At 44.7% G+C, this 19,338-nt stretch overlaps 1 protein-coding gene across 1 annotated transcript in view; it reads left to right on the top strand.

The window, feature by feature from the left end:
* The first annotated feature begins 1,239 nt into the window (after positions 1-1,239).
* LOC103705063 (zinc ion binding protein) overlaps positions 1,240-19,338 on the top strand; it is an 18,820-nt gene continuing 721 nt past the window's right edge. The window contains exons 1-6 of the mRNA XM_008788659.5: positions 1,240-1,564; positions 1,823-1,957; positions 5,743-5,842; positions 6,734-6,884; positions 8,422-8,977; positions 19,261-19,336. Of these exons, the coding sequence (XP_008786881.2) occupies positions 1,872-1,957; positions 5,743-5,842; positions 6,734-6,884; positions 8,422-8,977; positions 19,261-19,336 (969 nt within the window). The 5' untranslated portion in view covers positions 1,240-1,564; positions 1,823-1,871. The remainder of the gene's footprint in view (positions 1,565-1,822; positions 1,958-5,742; positions 5,843-6,733; positions 6,885-8,421; positions 8,978-19,260; positions 19,337-19,338) is intronic.

The following is a 19,338-nucleotide window of genomic DNA, read 5'->3' as shown; positions in this document are numbered from 1 at the left end:
TTTAATCTACATTGGAAGCTTATGTGTTCGATAAACCATGTATTGCCCAACTGGCTGTAATCCTTTTTGATTCATTTCCCATTCATTTGCGCCATAGAATTCAAGAACCAAAAACTATTTATTTCATAAGTCTCTTGTTTCTCAATTCTAAATGGGACCCTTGTTCCTTATGTTGCAAGTCATCTACTTTGTCCTAGTTCAAATGTTTTTTTTGAGAACTTTACCATGTACTTTTTCTACTATTCCAATATGGCATAAACGTGTACTATCTCCTCGACTAAGCAAAAGACATGGATATAATAACAAGTGTGAAAGGTTTTAAAACTTTAATAAAATTATACAAAACCATCATCAATTTCCAGTCTCTTCATTTGTGGGCATCTATTGGATGTGATCCATCAATTTATCCAAGACTTGCACGATAAATCGCATTTGATTTCAACGCTCTTCCTCCACTTTTTTTTTTTTTAAAAAAAAAAAAATTAAGGAGGGCAGAGCAGCAAATGCTGCAAGTTTTCTAAAGATCCTACCCAATTACTATCTTCAACTAAACTTATCTGCTCTTCGAGGGCTAACTCCCATCTAGCTCTGAATTTATCGTGGTTTGGACTAAAACCTCAACAAAATATCTTAGTGGATCTGGGTTGGATTGAGCCTCAAATTTAGTCCAATTCGGTCCTTCCAATTTCATTCTAGTTGGTCCAATTTTGAAAAATCCACATTCGTTGTGACGGGAACTTAGATCATATGGAATGTGCTCGATCAAATATATCTTAGCATGGTATAATCTCCTAATCTAGTTCGTCTTGCACTCTAGGCAATGGATTCAAACACATGGTTCACCCATGTTTTTTCAAAGTAGCCATTAAGCACAATTTAATTTTAAGCTAAGTCTTTCATATTTTAGCTTAGTAGGATTTGGGTCCAGCTTTGTTGTGTTGGGTCATCTCGTTTTGTGGCTATATTGTTCCCCACTCCTAATTTATTTCTTGGTTCCTTGTCATGCATTTTGTCCACCCATGAGATACACACGAAATACATATATTATTGGAGCCATTATAGTAGCGGATCATCGGTGAAGGTCGAATTAACCAATCAAAATTAATCGTTATGTAGGTGGATAATAGTAGAAGGCCGTATCAATTCAAAAATTGGATTCAAACCCAATTTAAAAATTTAGATTTGAGTCCAGGGAATGGGCCCAATAACATATTTAGTCGAGTTTGAATTCTAAATTCAAATCTGAAACGTTTTTCAGTGTAGGATGTCATAATTTTTCAGGGCATCAAAAATAACTCCAAAAACATATCCAGAAATGTTTGGGTATAAATATGGGATATGGCTAAAATTTAAAATATTCAAACTATGGATTTCTATTGATACGGCCAAATCCGACCAAACCTTCGTGACGCCTTTTCTCCTTCCCATCTCCCTTCCAAGCGCTTGGCTCGAAGGCGCTCATGACCTAAACCAAACAAAAGAGAGAGAAGCAAAAAGGGAACCAAGAAGCCCTAAAGAGTTCAGAAGACTGGCTGTAATTTTGGATTCTGCGGACGGAATTTAGGTCAGTTTCTTTAACTTTCTATCTTATTTTTGTATATTTACATCTCAGTCTCGAGGAATTTTGGAAGAATCAAGCTATTTCCATGAAATACGATTTCTCTTTTTCCTATTTCATAAATCCTTCAGCTTCCTTCAGGTTATAGAAATCCATTGCCCCCAATTCCGTCTGGGCTTCAACAATTCTTGATGGAAATCACGTTGATCATTTGTTGTTTTCACTTTATTTATTTTAATATATAATTTTATTGTGGCATCGCAGGACATCTGGAGCAGGAGTGAAGTTGGTGTTTGTTTAGGATTAATCGGCAATGGATAAGAGGAAGGCTTTGTTTCGAACGAAATTGAGAGAGTCTGCACAGAAACGGGATAAGCGCATTGATTCCCCCCTTGTGAGGTATTTAAGATCATCCAGTACTGTCGCGGTGAAATCTTCATTCTTGGTCTCTTTGTTATATGAATATCATTGAAACTGTAGAAAAAACAATATAACGCTCTTGAATATGCACTGAAAACTTAACTTTGTCCTTTTTTTAATATATAAATATAAAGGCAGGATCCTTGGATTGTTGCTCGCTTGTTGCCCGCTTGTTGCCAAGCCTATAATTTTTCCTAGGAGGGGGATGGAATTCCCTATATTAAAAACTGCTTCATTCCTGCTTTGTCTGCAATCTACATTTCTTTAATTATGGGGTCTCAGAGGGGTTGCTCATGGGGATGCATGAACTTCAACTATTCAACAAATAAGTAGGATTTCCTTCACGCCAATTGGCTTTCCAAGTTTTTATGGCATCAGCTTCTCTTTCACAAAGTTTCCTCAGCCTAGGTTGGGAGCTGATTACATACAATCATGACTGTTTGTATATAGTTTCACATCATATTTTTCTCTATTAACTCAAATCTGACTATTTGTGGTCAAAAGTTAGGGCTTGAATCGTAAATTTGAAAATTAGCATGGATAAGGCCAAAGATAAACCTTAAAACCAATTGCAATTTCATATCAAACACCTAGTAAACCCACTTTAAACTTAGATTTTGAATAATACAATTTTCCACACTCTCTTACCAACAAAAGTTGCTTCTATTGCATGTGTTTACTGAACAACTACCAAATGGAAAAGTGCGTTTTGAAAATGCTCCTTTTATTGTTGCTGCTGCTGTTGTTGTTGTTTTAAGCAATAACACTGAAATCGTGTTCGTTCTATGTTATACTTATAATTTTCATTCTTTTTATGAGTTTATATGTTGAATGTGTATATCAAGTTTTTACTTACGTACAAGCTGATTGTGTATCGAGAGCTCAATCAATGCCTAGATTTCTCTCATTCATCATTAGCTAACAACACTTAAAGTAATGATATCAACAATGGCATAAAGGTGCATTTGGTCTTGTTCGATCATAAATTTTGATAACCAATATTGGTGCCTCATTATGACTTTATCAAAGAAATACAATGTGAGATGAAGTTCATGTCTTTCATCTTAACAATATCAACCACTCTTAAATTTAATTTTCTACAAATGTCATCTTGAGCAATCTATGCCCACACCATTTTGTTCATTGTTGTGGCTGTAGATGATTAGAGAGAGCACAACAATAATGTTTAATATGACTTTCTGAATTCGAAAATAACTTCAATCGCATGCTACCACACAAATGTGAGTAACAAAGTGGATAAATAGTTTGTGGACATAACATTACTCTGTCATCACCATTTCCATCTAATTTACTTGTTACTTTTAAGTCCTTCAAGTGTGGATACTTGAATGGCTTTCATATCTTGAAGGCTAGTATCCTCCACAAATTTTGTATGGTTCAACCACCATTGCTCTCGAGGCAAAAATTACAAGCAAACCCAAGTATAATTTTTTTCCCCTAAAGCATTACATGGATTTTGCTTCTTTTTTCACCTAAAGAGAGGTGGAATTGGATGCTTTTATGTTGAGAGATTCAGTAAAGGTCAATAATACTAAAAAAAAAATCAATTCTTTCATTTAGCATTACAACTCACATATTATGATTGAAGACAAGGTATGCCGTACCGGCCTGAATCGAGCAGTATGGGGCGTGCCGTATCGTACCGGTATCCAGTATGGATGGCATATCAACACTCGGTATGTTAAAAAAATTTTGTACCATACCGTACTGACACTATGGTAGTGTGGTACCGATATAGGGTCTGGTACTAAGACGACGAACTTTGATTGAAGCTTTGTCAAATACAGTTATATAAATCCAAAACCACTCCAAAACTATACCCTAATGTCTTTTGCATCCCTTTTATCTGTCATGTTAAACAAATCTCCTTAGAAAAAGGTGTATACCCAAACCAAATCTCTATTGTGAGTAATTTTCCTATGATGTATGAAAAAAGAAGCAACACTTGTTCTGATGTATCACAAGAATCCTGGAGGCAATATCGTTTCACTGCTTATATGAAGACGAGATATATTGGATGCAATGGGCATGATCATGATATTTTATCTCTTATTGGGAAATTTTGCAATTATTAACACTGGAAAAATGTGCATAAGTAGGCTGCAAAAATGTCTAGGCTAGTCCCCTAACGCTAGTTTCCTAGTTCTTCCAACAACACCAAATGTTCTGAAAATCATCATGCTTTTGGATGGACTTCCTTGAATTTAAGGCGACTATATTTGTTGGTTGGATTAACTTATTTAATCAAGTTTCCAGAACCAAGAAAATGCTAGATAAGTGGAATACTATTGGTATTTATCTATATGAATGAAGGAGATGCACAAAATGCTTTGATTGTTGTGCGATTAAACTCAAAAGCCACTCGATAGAGTTAGGGTGACACCACAAAGATTAAGAAAAATGAGAATGATCTTAGTTAAACCAATTTGGTTATATGCCAAGCAGGTGAATGGTAACGCTTATCTTTTTAGGAAATCTATGGGAAAAAATAGAGGGAAAAAAGGAAGAGTCTGGATGTGGTCTTTGTTGGATTTGGAGAAAGCTCATGATAGAGTACCAGGAAAGGTACTTTGTGGGTTTAAGAATGAAAGGTGTGCATATTATGATACATCGAAATTATTGATGACATGTCTAGCAGCAAATACTAGCTGTAGTCGTGGAACAATATATCCCACATTATAGCTGACTTACATCGAGGATCATCATTAAGCTCATATCTTTTTACACTAATCACAAATAAACTTAATACGTATATTCCGAGTGTTATATCTTGGTATATGCTATTTATAGATGATATAGTGTAGATTAATGAGAAGAAGACAAGATAAAATGCTAAATTACATTTATAAAAGAGCCTTAGAGGGTTATAGTTTTAAAAATTCAAAGAACAAAGTCGGAGAATATGGAATGCAATTTCAACAAAAGAAAACAGAAATGAAGATGAGGACTTCGATTGGTTAATGGTTAAGAGACACCATGGGGTGATTTACTTTGTTATCTAGGATTCGTTATACAAAAGAATGGAAGATAGATGAAGACATATGTATAATATTAGAAGTAGATGAATGAATTGCATAGGTGCCCCTATGGTGTCATGTGATATACACATACCTTAGCGACAAAAAGAAAAATTTATGAAATGACAAGGATGCTGAAAATGCTTGTATGGCCAAAATGTTAGACAATAAATGTTGTTACGGGAAATAAACTGAATCATACATATTCGAGAATGTTGAGATGGATGTACATTAGATCTAGGAAAAGAATAGGTTTGCAGCCATAGGGGCTGCACCGATTGAGGCCAAGTGATGAAAACTGATTGAGATAATATAGACGTAATATGGCGATCTGTGGAAGTTTCGACAGGGGATGGTATTGAAATCTTCTTTGAAGGATCTAGGAAGAGGAGGGGAAGCTTACTTGCTAGAATCGGGCACATATTTACTCGACCTAAAATGGCCAAACTAGCTGAAAATGAATCAAGATTGGGCACATATTTACTGAAATCATTCTGCTTCATTCAATTTGTTTAGGTTTGCGGTGAGAACTTTTCCGACTTGTATTTTTTTCTCATGAAAGAGACAGATAGCTTATTGAACTACCACATATGCCTTGGTTGACGTAGCAATTAGGCTTGACATTTGGCAAACATGCTGTTCTTGCTGTGGAATTATAACTTGTTTTGGAATGTTAAATGTGTATATTATTACAGTCAGCTTAAGTTAAGACTTTTCTTTGTGTAGGTACAATGAATATGATCAACCAGTTTGCAGAGTCTGTAATGTTATTCTGAAATCTGAATCACTTTGGCCTGCACACCAAGCTTCCCGAAAGCATCATGAGGTAAGATTTTTGCTGCTTTATGTTCCTTAAATTTTTGCATTTGCTGGTCCTCTGCTTGGTATACATATAATTCATCAAATTTCTTTTTTTTTATACGGAGAAGACTTGATTTATTTAGTTGATTTGGACTTTTGTTCTATTGGACAACAACTTTGTTATTAATGTACTGATATAAACTATGCTTCAACAATAAAGTATTATAAGAATACAAGGATTGGTTTCCTCAGTTGTCAATGTGACTGTCTATGGTGATACCTTGGATATATCTTTTAATTTTTTAGGAATGGTTTCCTTTGCTATAGTTATTTGTTTCATATAGGTGTTTTAAGATATATGTGTATACAAGTGCATTGAAGTTTTGGATGGTTTAACCTTATAGTCGAGTTATTGCAGCATACTGATTTGGAAAATAAAATTCCTTTTAATTTTTGAAATGAAAGTGCAGAAGTACCAAATTTAACAATTGGAGTGAGGATCAGTTGGAAAGATAAAAGGACATTCTGAATGGTATCTTGTTGACTTATAATGGGGTGGATAAGTAGACTGAATGGATGAACCATACTATAACTGGATGTAACATCATGTCAGTGTTGCATATTGCTGCCTTTTACAATTCTTCCTAAAGTTATTTTCTAACAATTCACTGGTTGTGTATCTGTGCTTTATTTTTTTTTTGCAATAATATGAATAATGCCATAGATTTATGGTTACTATGGTTTCTTTTATCATCTCCAATCTTCATCATTTTCTGTGCTTCTAATTAACTTTTCATTATTTATGAACTCACATTTTATTTGCTGAATGCATGTGTTGACATTTAACTGAGAAGCAGATCTGTTATATATGTTATATATTCTGGTGATGTATATTGCCAATGTGTTCTTTGAACAGGCTATTGAGAACGTAAAAGCTAGTGCTGCTGGACTGACTCGTGGCAATAATGTAAATACTGAACCTCCAGCAGAGATGCAGAAGCCAAGGTCATCTTCCACACTGCCTGCAAATTTTTTTGATAAGCAAGAAGAAAAAAGGCAAAAGACTGGTAAGATAACTACTTAGGCTGTGTTCTCGAAAAGTGCATTATTGTTGGGTTTCAAATGATAAGAAACTATAAGCTAGAGTGAATTTGGTCATCCACTAATGCTCAAGTTCTTCCCCTGATGTTCTTTATGCTCACATTTTGTCAAAATGGTTGGAGGGGCACCAGGAACCAGGTTTCTCATGCTATTCAGTAAATGAGATTGAAACTGCATTTCTTTTAAAGTGACATCATAAAAATTGCTAAGAAATACGTCAATGATTTAGAAAGTTCCCTTGGAATAGTAGCAGTGTAAGCTAGGTTTTTAATCTGATAAGAAACCTAGCTGGTGTGCTGACAGCCTCTTTGACTTCTTATCTTCACTTGTGTAATATTTTTTGCTTCATGGGGCTTTCCATTTTTGTGGCATAGTCCTCTAAATCTTTGTTGTTGATTGAAATCTTGTCCCTATCTGGATTCTAGACCACATATACCCAATTCATGATTTAGCAAGGGCGGTGGCCTACCTATTTACATGATTAAGGATTGAGACATAAATCTCATTTCTTTATCCGGGATCCTGAAAGTTTTTCTTCCCCTAAAAGAGATGTGATATGCTTGTATATTGGTAATGTTATTGAAATCTTATCTTTTTTATCCCTTTAGCAATTTATGCCCATGTGACTTCCCATTCTTCTTAAGTAGTTCCTTAACCAACCATAATCATAACCATCTAGCCTCATCCTGACTATCTAGGGATGGTTTGTTGAATGCTTGTTCACAAGCAGTCCTATTTAGGGCCACTCTTATATTATTTCAAGCTTGTCAATATTTTTTTAACATAACCCCCACCCATGTTGCCTTATGTCTTCCCCACTTTTTCTTGCATCTTTTAGAACAAATTAATGTACCTCTTCTTACTGGAGCCCCCCTCCAGTGTGAGTAATACATGTCCATACCCTATCAGTTGAATCTTCATTACTTTCCCCTTAATTTGTGCAACTCATTCATCTCAAGTAGTTCTCTTTGCTCTTCTTTTGTTACTTGTCAGCTGTCATAATCCAGGAAATTGGGATATTATTAGTCACTAGCTTGAGGATCCCCTAAATGAAGGAAATATATTGCTGGGCTAGAAGGGATTAAAAGGGGAAGAGAGAGAGAGAGAGAGAGAGAGAGAGAGAGAGAGAGAGAGATTGGAGAATGGAGATGCTTTAATTGTTGGGAAAGAAAAGATATTCTAAACTCTAAAGTAATGCAATTTTTTGTGTTTTCATGGTTGTATGTCAACAATGGTTATATTTTGACGATGTTTATATTTCGATAATGCTTAGCTATTTCATGCAATAGCAACAGACAGTGCATAGACTAATATTTAGTTCAGTTTAATGATATTTTTCATACTTAGTTAATGTTGCCATTTTCTTGTGTTTCATTATTGCTGCAACTTGCAATACTTCTGACCCAAATAACCACTTTGACATGCTTATCCAGTCTATTTACACTATTTAAACTCTTCCAACCAATATTTTACCAGCCAACTGATTAACATACTGTCGTCCAGATACATTTACTGGAGCAAAGATCCATTCTGCTAGCTCATCAGTTGGATCTGATATCTCTGATCATCGACAAGGGAAGAAAGAAGTTTCTCCTCCTGTGAGCCAGTCGTTGAGGGTGCCAGAATCTGTGAAGAAGACTGATGAGCAGGTTGATTCAGAGACCAAGGAAAGAAGTGAAACTAAAGAATCTGCCAAGTTAGGTCAGCCATCAAAAAGGTTGGATGACACTAGTGTCAAGAAACTTAAGGGAGCTCTTCCTGAAAACTTTTTTGATAAAGAGGAAAAAAGTGAAAATCAGTCTTCCAGACAACAAAGCGAAGCTCCAAGAAATACAGATAGTTTAGAAGCCAAGCAGCTAAAGCGAGCTCCTCCTGATGACTTCTTTGATAGAAAGGAAGAAAGTGATAATATGCAGTCCAAGCAGCTCAGTCAACCATCAAAACAGCAGGACAATCTGGAAGCCAAGCAGGTTAAAGGAGCATTACCTGAAGGCTTCTTTGATAACAAGGATGCTGATCTCCGTGCACGTGGCATTGAACCTGTAAAGATTGATATCAAGTAAGCTCCTTTATCACCAAATCTATAATCATAACTTCTCATGATTTTATGCTTTCTATTGCTTGATGGACTATGAAACTGATTTTTCTTTGTTGGTTTGAGTTTGGAGCAATGCTAGTTGTTTTAATAATTAGGAAACTGTCTTTTGACAGTTGTGCGAACCTTGTCCAACATGTCTTGAAGCATTTGAGAAGCTAAACCTACTGTATTGTTAGGAAACCATTAAAAATGAATTCACACAATCTCTCACTGTATTCCTATAAACAGTCCTCCTGTATCCAAATCTCTTTTATGGAACAATTTATGCAACCAATCATGAACTAGATTGGAAATACATATGTTTCATGAATCATTTCTTCAAGTACATTCTCCTGGCAAGCTCATCAGGTACATGGTTCTACTTTGGAAATTCCTGATAGCTTCTGTAACCTGGAGGCTACAGGCACTCCTGTTCATTTGAATTAGTGGATTCATTGCATTAGAATTTTAAGAATAATCAACATATATTGTACTCTTAAGTCTTTGAACTGTCTGGAAATTGTAGTTCTAAGATTAGTGAAAAGTTATCTGCTCTTGAAAAACAAAAAGAATCTTCCTTGGGTCTTTATCTATAAAAAGTTTGCAACTTTTAATGAAGGTCCCTTTTTTGCTAATAAATAGTAACAAATATTTTTGGAGTGTGTATAATCCCGAGTTCAACCTTTTATGCTTAACTTGTTTTTATCTTTGTTAAATCGAGAAATGGGAGCTCTGAACATATTCTCTTGCTTAAGGCTGAGTTTGCTAGGTTAATTACGTTGAACATAGATATTTGTCCAATATATTTATATATTAGTAAACTTGTATTACATTCTTGGGACCCTATTTTTAAGAGTTGCCATATTTAAAATTACGCTTTTATATGAGGATTGAAGCATCACATGCTGGTGGCATGCTGACCTAGCATGGGCATGGTACATACCTTGTTGTGCCATGCTTGGCATGCACTATGCAACAGCATGTCAATAATGGGCAAGCAACCAGTACTCTGCCAATGCCGCATACCAGAAAAGCAGTGGCATGTTATCCTCCTGTACCATGCTGGCTATAACTTAAATCCCTGCTCATATGTCAGATTTTTCTCTAGGACTTGTGTTAACAATTTCCATGTCTTTCTTTTGCCAAATTCAAATGCTATCCATAGCTTCTTTCCAGAGTAGAAGGTGTTTAGTTGTATCATGACCACTGTGAGCGAACCTTCGCATTTCTATATAAATTTAGGTTCTTTCTGAGAGGGATTGAAAATCAGTACGACACAATTTTAACTAGTTTTGAATTGATAAAATGATATATTGATGAAGTTTTGAGGAGTTACGGACCTAATTTGCTGCGACTAAAATTGTTTAATAGAATTTATGTTCATCAGAATTTATAACTTCTGGAATCCTCTCTTTCTTGTTATGCTTGGACCTATTTTCCTCATGTCACAGGCACCATGAATGTGTGCATGCTCTTGGTTTTGCTTAGGATGGTTAAACTCTAAATCTCATGCTGGATGGCCGTGGCAAACAAGAAATCCACCGTGCTTAAAAACAGAATCTCAAGAAGTTAAAATAGCTATAAATACGTCATGCAAGAATACTGAATACATTCAGCATTGCATTCTGAGGAATTATTGGAGATTTTTGCACCCTTCCTAATCTATCAGATACCTCCAACAATGTATGTAACTGAGGTGGGCTGATCATCATCCAACAAGTTAGTTGAACGGTTGTTTGGCGCATGTAAAACAGAATAAGAAATTTATTGAAGGCAGAACTTATGTCCATATAGTTGTACCATTACAATTATTAAGATGAGATTTCCTTTTTTTAGATTTATCAGGAAGGTGCTGAAACCTACCAATCATCAATCATTAAGAGGGAACCGAAGATAGATGTAGATAGCTGCTTGTTAGGTTAACCAAACCTTGGAATGGAGAAAAGATAAAGAAAAAGGGGAAAGGGGATGATTTATCTCAGAGTAATTGCATTGGCAAAATTTGAAGTATTACATCTTTAGACAATAGGATGGACGATAGCAAATGTGAGAGCAAGCAAAGATTATTACATCAATTTATGGCTGTTTCAAGGTGGTGAACATTGGAAACCCTTTGTTGGCATGCCAGGATGCAAGATCTGTGCCGTCTAATAGAAGAGTTTGTTGAAGTATGTATGCGAGATCTGACCCACCAATGACTAGCGGTGTGGATCTTCCAAAGAATAGTGTGGATTGATTCTTTTTGTTCCATAGTTTTCTCTATTAATGATTAATAGTAATTGATACTTTGTACTAGGGAAACTAAAAAGCTTTAAATGCACAAGCCAAAATATGTTGACCACAATAAGGTAGTTCTTGAAAATGAGCAAAGCTTCTTTGCATTATTCCACTTGACACGGGTAACCACTTACCCTATAGTTTCTCTGTTTGTTGCGATAGCACATCAACCTTAGTAATGCTAAATGGAAAATAAATTATCTTTTGTTTGATACCTCTGGCTGTAGTGCAAAGTAAGAACTCCTTGATGAATCACTGCTAAAACTCCATATGTGATTTAGGAACACGTGGGACACAGGCAATGAAAAATGTCACAGAAGCTAAAGGTTGGCTGGCTTTTCTCGATCTAAATTCATCTCTAAACCTTGGCTGTTAGTGGTGAAAAGGGACTTCTGGGACATTAATAGATGGAATGTTTTGTAGTTTTAGATATCAGAAACCCTCCTGTCAAATGGAAGATATATATTTCAAACAATGTAGTCTGCCAGTTAGTTGGAGGATGGCTTCACTGATGATCGGAGAGGGATGTTTGATACATGGCATGACAATTGCACTGTTGTTTTCTTCTTTCTAGTGTTCTTTTTGGTCTTTATGAATGTTTCTTGGTAGCATCAAAGAACCCTTAAGGCATAAGCTGAAACTTGTTGCTGGCATACTGTATTTTTTTTTTTTTTTTTTTTTTGTGCTAAAGCCGGGTTTCAGACAACGCGTGTCTGAATACACCCAATAAAGTCAAAATACACAATCTCACGAAGTGCCAATGGCAACTCTCTCTCTCCCACCCACAGAGCGTATCCAGAGTGGTGGGCCGCGAATGCAGCCACCCAATCAGCCGCCCCGTTGGCCTCCCTGAATACATGCTTGGCCTCAAAGGCCACGCCATCCCTCACCATCATCCTAATGTCCCGGATCAGAGGATGGTCGATGCTCTCACCACTCAGTCCCCGCCGGATCCAGCCAATAACTGTAGCCGAGTCACCCTCCAGGATGATCGAGCTGGCCTGCAGCACCTGCCGAGCATGGCGAAGACCTGCCCAGGCAGCTCGCAGCTCTGCCCCTGGAACTGATGTGACGAACAACTGGCAGCCACCTGCTGCCACAACCCTAGAGTGAGGGTCCCGTATGACGAAGCCTGCCCCGCCTCGCGTACCTCTGTCCAGCACCGACCCATCAAAGTTTACCTTGAGGAAGCTCGGGGGTGGGGGCTCCCAGGTGAAAAACACCGTCCAAGGAGCTGCCTGAGCAGTAGAGGAACCCCAGGTGTCCCAAGCTGTCAAGGGTGTGTCTGAGGGGGTAGGAAGTCTGGACTCCATCGCTAGTGCTCGAGCAGACTCCGCAACAAACCTCGGCGACATCCTGCGCCCACTGAAAATGCGAGCGTTCCTTGCCAGCCAGATCTGATGGGCTGTGCAAGTCGCTCGGATGGCCTCCTGGCATGACCCGGGACTGGCCAACCCCTGTCGTATCAAATGCAGGAAGAGGCTCCTCTCCTGCCACACCTCCTCCGGGATACCTGTCCACAGCCATGTCGATCTCGCCCAAGTGCACTGAAATAGAACATGATCCACAGTCTCATCAACACTGCAAACCCCGCACTCCGCGGGAATCCCCAAAGCACGCCGGCTCAACACTGCTCTCGTCGGAAGGCGATCCCACATCACCTTCCATAAAAAGAGTGCTGCCCTCGGCTGGAGGCCGGACCTCCAAATCCAGGCGCAGTCTGGTCCTCGCTCATGCTCCTGCTGGATGACCCGGGATAGATCACCCAGCCTGACACTGGCCCTGCATGAGGTGCCCCAGACCCTAACGTCTGGCCCCTCGCAAGCTGGTACTGGAAGGGACCGTACCCTCGCAGCAAGATGTGTCCCAAACAGCTGATGTAGTCTGGTATCATCCCACTCTGTCCTCCCTGGTGCTAGGAGGTCACACACCCGAAGCCCCTCTGCTGCCTCAGTATCCACCATCGTCGGCCAACATCTCAGAGGCAAAGTGTCCACCCATGGATCATCGGTCACATCGACGCTCCGCCCATCGCCTATCAGCCACCTGGTGTTAGCCGACACAGTCGGCAAATACCTCGCAATCTCGCGCCACATAAAGGAAGTTCGGCGGCCACTCCGTGCCACCTCAGAGCCCCCTCGGCCAAATCTGGCTGCCATCACCCTGCTCCAAAGCCCCTGCGGCTCCAGCAAGAAGCGAGCTGCGTGTCGAGCAACAAGGGCCTCACGCCGCTCCAAGAGGGAATGCACTCCCAGACCACCCTCACTGATGGGGAGGCAGACGTGCTCCCAAGCCACCAGATGTACCCCATGGCCCCCACTATGAGACCCCCACAAGAAGCTCCGAAGAAGACGTTCAATCTTCAGCAGAGTCGTCTTTGGGACCACAGTGTTGGCCATGAGATATACCGGCATAGATCCTAACACCGATCTGACCAGTGTCAATCTCCCCATCATGGATAGAGATGATGCCCTCCATCCCTCCAGCCTGGCCTCGACCCGCTGTACCAGCCCGGAGCACTCTGTCACCCGCAGTCTCCGGCCTGTGATAGGGACTCCCAGGTAGACCAATGTCCCCTCCTGCTCTGGTATCTGCAGAATCCTCCTGATCTCCAGTCTGACTCTAATCTCCGTGCTAGGGCTGAACCGAATGGCTGATTTCATGAAGTTAACTCTCTGTCCGGACGCCGCGCAGTAACCTGCCAGCACTCTAGCGAGTACCCGTGCATCAGAAGCATGCGCCCTGGTCAAAAGAAGACAGTCGTCAGCAAACAATAAATGAGAGATAGGTCCCACCCCCGGTGCTGGGATATAGGCCTCCAGCTCCCGACTAGTGCACGCACCCTGCAATGAACGAGACAAGATATCAGAACAAATAATGAATAAGTAAGGGGATAGGGGACATCCCTGCCGCAGTCCCATAGTGGACTCGAAAAAACTCGACGGTGTGCCGTTGACCAAAATGGAGAATTTTGGCCTCTGGACGCACCCTAGGACCCAACCAATCCATCTCCTATGGAAACCGTAGGTCTCTAAAGCCTTCCGCAGAAAGCTCCACCTGATCCTATCATATGCCCTCTCCATATCTAGCTTGACTACCATCAAGCTGCGCCGCTTCGATGCTCGCTGAAGATCCCACATCATCTCCTGAGCCAACATAACATTGTGGGAAATGTTTCTCCCCGCCACAAAGGCCCCCTGCTCTTGACTGATAATGCCCGGCAATAGAGGCTTGATCCTGCCCACCATTATTCTCGCCACAACCTTATACAAGGTTGTGCACAAACTGATGGGCCTAAAGTGTCCCGGCTCTACCGCCTCCTGGCGCTTCGGAATGAGCGTGATGAAGGTGGCCTTCCAATCCTCAGGCATAGCTGCCTGAGTGAAGAAGCACTGCACAGCCTCAACCACTGAAGCCCGAATGATACCCCAATATCTCCGAAAAAAGAAAGGGGGGAACCCATCGGGTCCCGGAGCCTTATCCGCTGCCAGGGCCCAGACTGCCTCCTCCACCTCCCGCGCCGACACCGGTCGAACCAGTGTCATATTCTCATCATCAGCAATACCCACATCAGGCCTCGGAAGGAGGCCATCAACATCAGGGCCTCCATCCTCCGTCCATCTGGTGCGGAAAAAATCAAGTAAAGCCTGTCTGACGGCAGGCTCACCCTCCACACGCTGACCGGACCCATCTCGCAATGAGTGAATCATACTCCGCTGTCTCCGGATAACCGTCGTCCGATGAAAGAACCTAGTGTTGCGATCACCCTCACGTACCCACTGGACCCGAGATTTCTGTCGCCAAAAAATCTCATGCTGCCGTAGCAGTGAATGGTGGGTCGCTAGAAGTCCCCGGAGATCGGTCATGTCTTCCGCCGAAAGTTCACCTCCGAGATCCTCTCTCCTCTGTAGATCAGCAATCGCAGTCTCGACCCCCTCCACTCTCCGAAAGATATCGCCCACTTCCTCGCGATTCCAACGACGAAGCCGCCGTTTGGTAATCTCAAGTTTGCGGGAGACCCGTTGCATCGCATTTCCCCGTACCGGGACACGCCATGCATCGCGAACGATGTCCCAAGACTGAGGGTACGATAGCCAAATCTTCTCGAAGCGGAAGGGACTATGATGACCAGGTCCCGATGAAGTGGAAATCAGCAGAGGGCAGTGGTCAGATGCAATCCGGGGTAAGTGACTAACACAGCAGGTAGGGAACCGGAGGATCCAATCTGGGGTCGCAAAGGCCCTATCTAATCGCTCCCAAACCCTAGCACTACCGGATTGATTGTTACACCAGGTAAACCGCGGTCCCGAAAAACCTAGGTCCACCAGACCGTTCCGCATTACGAAGTCGCGAAACTCCCTCCTATCCACTCTATCCGTGAACTCCGCACCTCCCCTCTTATCACCCGCACTCTGGATACAATTGAAGTCACCAACTAACACCGTCGGGATACTCTGGGCAGTCAGGTTGGCGATCTCTTGCCAAAGAGCTCTCCTAACCCTGTAGTCCGTGCTCGCGTACACACCGCACAACACCCACGAGTCAGTATCAGGTTCCGATACAACCATGACTACCTGTTGAGGGCAGTAGTGGAAGACATCAATCGTCGCCACCCCTCGCCTCCACAGGACCAAAAGGCCACCAGACAGCCCCTGGGACTCAACTGCATAGGTCTCCCAGTCCCTTCCCAGGCGCCGCCTCAGTCGAACCAGTCCATCGCCGATAATCGCGTCTCGCAAAGAAAACAGATCTCTGGACAATGGACCTGCACTAGCCACTTAAAGGAATACATGAAGGCCGGCTTGGCCGCCCCCCTACAATTCCAGGCTAGAACCTTCATGGATCACAGTCCGCAGGGTCGACCTCAGGCTCATCCTCCCCCTGGGTCGTGGGAGCTATGTCAAGCTGGCGACCTAGGTCGCCCTGCTACTCTACCACACCAGATGCATCGCCAGATGCATCGCGCATGACCGCCGCCCTAATGAGTCGCACGACAGCTGGGTGGTCCCCCTCTGCCATAGCTATACCCATGGAACCATGGCCCCCGTCACCACTGTAAGAGGGCCCCTCACAGGGTGCCCCTCCGGGCGGCACCCCAACCACACCCTCTCGTGGCGTCAGTGGCTCGGTCGGACTCTCCTCCAAATGCAGTCCAAGATGAGCCCTGGACTCGCATCCCTCAGGAGCAGCCTCCAGCCGCTCACCCAAGGCTGGGGTCGGAGAGCCAAACCGATAGACCCCATCTGGGCCTCTCCCAAGGCCCTCCAGTGTATCCCAGGGGGCCCGCACGAGGGGGGTCTGACCAACAGTCAGAGGGGTCCCCTGCACTGAGGCCAATCCCCCACCCGGGGACCTATACTGAAACGGGCCTACTAGCATCCCGGGGTCCTCTGTCGAATCTCCCTGGAACTGCAGGTCCCGCTCATCCTGGGTGCCCATGCATGCAGCTAACTGAGCTTGTGGGCCCCCCCCAAGCTGGGCTTGAGTAGCCCCCCAGGCTGGACCCGCGGACCCTGTCCCTGTAGCAGGGCCCGCTGTCCATGAGTAGCCCCCCCCCCCGCGGTCCACGCTGGGCCCGCGTGGTGAACGAACCCGGATGGGCCCGTGCACTCCGCGCGCCCCGGTAGGCCCGGCCTGCCCGCGCGCCCCGAGCACGCAGAACTCGCGGCTCGCAGACGGCACGCGGCGCGCCGACAGCACGCGGCGCGCCAACGGCGCAGCCCCCGCTCCCGTCGCGCGGCACGTCTTGGGCCCCGCCCGCTGGCCCACGCGAAGCACGCCGGGCCCTGAAGGCCCTGGCCCGCTGGGTCGACCTAGGCAAGGCCGACTGGGCCCGCGCTCCTGGGCCCTGTGGATGCCCGAGGCCCACCGGGGCCCTAGCCCGCTTGTTACCGCGAGGCCGGCTGCACGGTTCACTGGGACCCAGGTCAGACCACCTGTGATCCGGGCTCCTCCTCTCCAGTGCGCGACCAGAACTCGGCTCCGGGTCTACCTCGTCAAGGTCATCGACGGTGTCAACCCATAGCGGGACAGTGGCTGCCGGGTAAACCCCACCCCCCCCCCCACCAGCCGGTGACCGTCGCCGGGCCACTTTCGACGGCTTTTGCCAGCCGTCGGTGTCCGACGGGGACACCGGTTGGGTGAAGAGGGCAACCGGCGATGTCGGCCTGGCTAAGGATGGCTCAGGTCCTGAACCAGACGCGGCCCTCACCGATTGGGCCGGGGACACCGGTAGGGTCAGGAGGGCAACCGGCGATGTCGGCCTGGCTAAGGGTGGCTCAGGTCCAGGGCCAGGCGCGGCCCTCACCGGTCGAGCTGCCGGGGGTGGGAGTGGCGGCCGAGACGGGGCGGACTCGGGTCCAGGTTCGGGCTCCCTCGGCCGTGGTTGTCGCGACTCTCGCGGCAGAGGTCTCTGCCGTGTCGCCACCATCCAAGGGCCAAAAATCGGCCCTTGGGTCTCCATCCCCGCTGCAGGAGCCGACGGAACAGAGCCACCCCCAGGGTCCCCCTCCCCTGGCGGCCCGCCCTCCGCCGATTGAGTAAACACCGGAAAACGACACGCTGCCTCCAGGTGACCCATCCGCCCACACAGGGGGCAGAGAATGGGGACGTTCTCGAAGACGAAGGGCTGCCACCGCACCTTCGTCTTCCCCTGGATCAAAATCCCAGGTCTAAGGGGCGCGGTGGCATCGACCACCACCTTCACCCGGGCGAAACCCATCGCCCGTCGCTGCTCGGTGACCCCGTCCACAGCGATCGGCCGGCCTGCCCTAGACGCGATCTCCAAGATGGTTGACGGCGACCAATACTCCGGCGGCAGGCGGGGGAGTCGAAGCCACATCGTTACCGAAGTAACGGCCTCCTCCCCTGGCTCAAAATCAGGGACCCAAGGAGCCATGGCGAGGAGCTGCCCCGCCACCACCCAGGGTCCCTCATTTAAGGCCCCGTCTCGGTCCGCCGTCGACCGGAAACGCAGAGCCAGGTAGCCGTCCGTTAGAGGGACGGCCACCACCTCCTTAAGGTTAGCCCTGGTAGCCACGTCCTTGGCTACCCATTCGGCCGGAACACGGCGGCCAAGGCTACGCACCATGACCGCCCGCCCGTCCCACTCTTGCCGAGCCGCCGCGATGGGTTCCTCCGGAAGTGTGACGACTTCCGGGAAGCGGCGGCTCAGCCGCTCCACCTCCGCGGCCGAGGGCCAGTGAGTCACCCACGGCCCCGGCCTCGACCAGGCACCGGAGTGCTCCCCCCGACCGCCGCTCTGTTTTCCAGAAGAAGATTTAGACTTACCGTTTCCTCTCGCCGTTCCTTCCTCCTTCTCCCCCGCCGGCTGCTTCCCCTTCCGGTCCATGTAGTGGAGCCCTGTGGAGATGGAGCACCTGCAAGACAGAATGTTAGATGAAGGCGAGAGCTCCCGATTCGTCAGAAAGCCCACGGGATCCCTGCCGTTGTGCCCCTCCAGGAACCAGGCGGCACGACGCGTTGCAGGTGAGCCTCGTATCCTTGACCAGCGGCGACCTCACCGGGCACTTCGCCGGTGGAAGATGACCGTTAGACCACCTCCGAGAAGATTCCTCTCTCCAGGGTTTCCTTTCCCCAGAGTTTCTCTCTCTAGAAACTATCCGTTGCTTGTTTTTCGGCATACTGTATTTGCTGAGTTTTCTAGACTTTATTCTACCTGATTTTGAAATGGTTATCTATAATAGACAGAACTGCTGTCTTTGCCATTTTACTGCCATGTACCCTGGTCACAGTATGTGTTGGTGATGCTTATTTGTATAAATACGTCGTGTCATATCTTCCAAAGTTCCTTCTTTTCCCTCCTCTTTCTGTTTTTTTTTTTTTTTGATATTTTTCAATTTTACAAGCCTTGCCGCATCAGTTGGTTCACCAGGTGGCAATGCCATCAGCAAAATTTTCTTCCAATTTATGTCCTGCTAGAGACAATTCTGTGTTTGGATTAAAGAGCTTCAGTTAACTTGATGCAGTGATGCGTACAAAGAATTTGAGAAGGAAATCCAGGATGACTTGCAGGAAGTGGATGACCGCCTGGAAGAAGAAGAGGT

This window comes from Phoenix dactylifera, chromosome 14, assembly GCF_051530095.1.
Source record: "Phoenix dactylifera cultivar Ajwa chromosome 14, Ajwa_hap1_PhDact_Kaust_v1.1, whole genome shotgun sequence".
Taxonomy (NCBI): domain Eukaryota; kingdom Viridiplantae; phylum Streptophyta; class Magnoliopsida; order Arecales; family Arecaceae; genus Phoenix; species Phoenix dactylifera.
The sequence above is the reverse complement of the archived record's forward strand: the minus strand, read 5'-3'. Positions and strand labels throughout refer to the sequence as shown.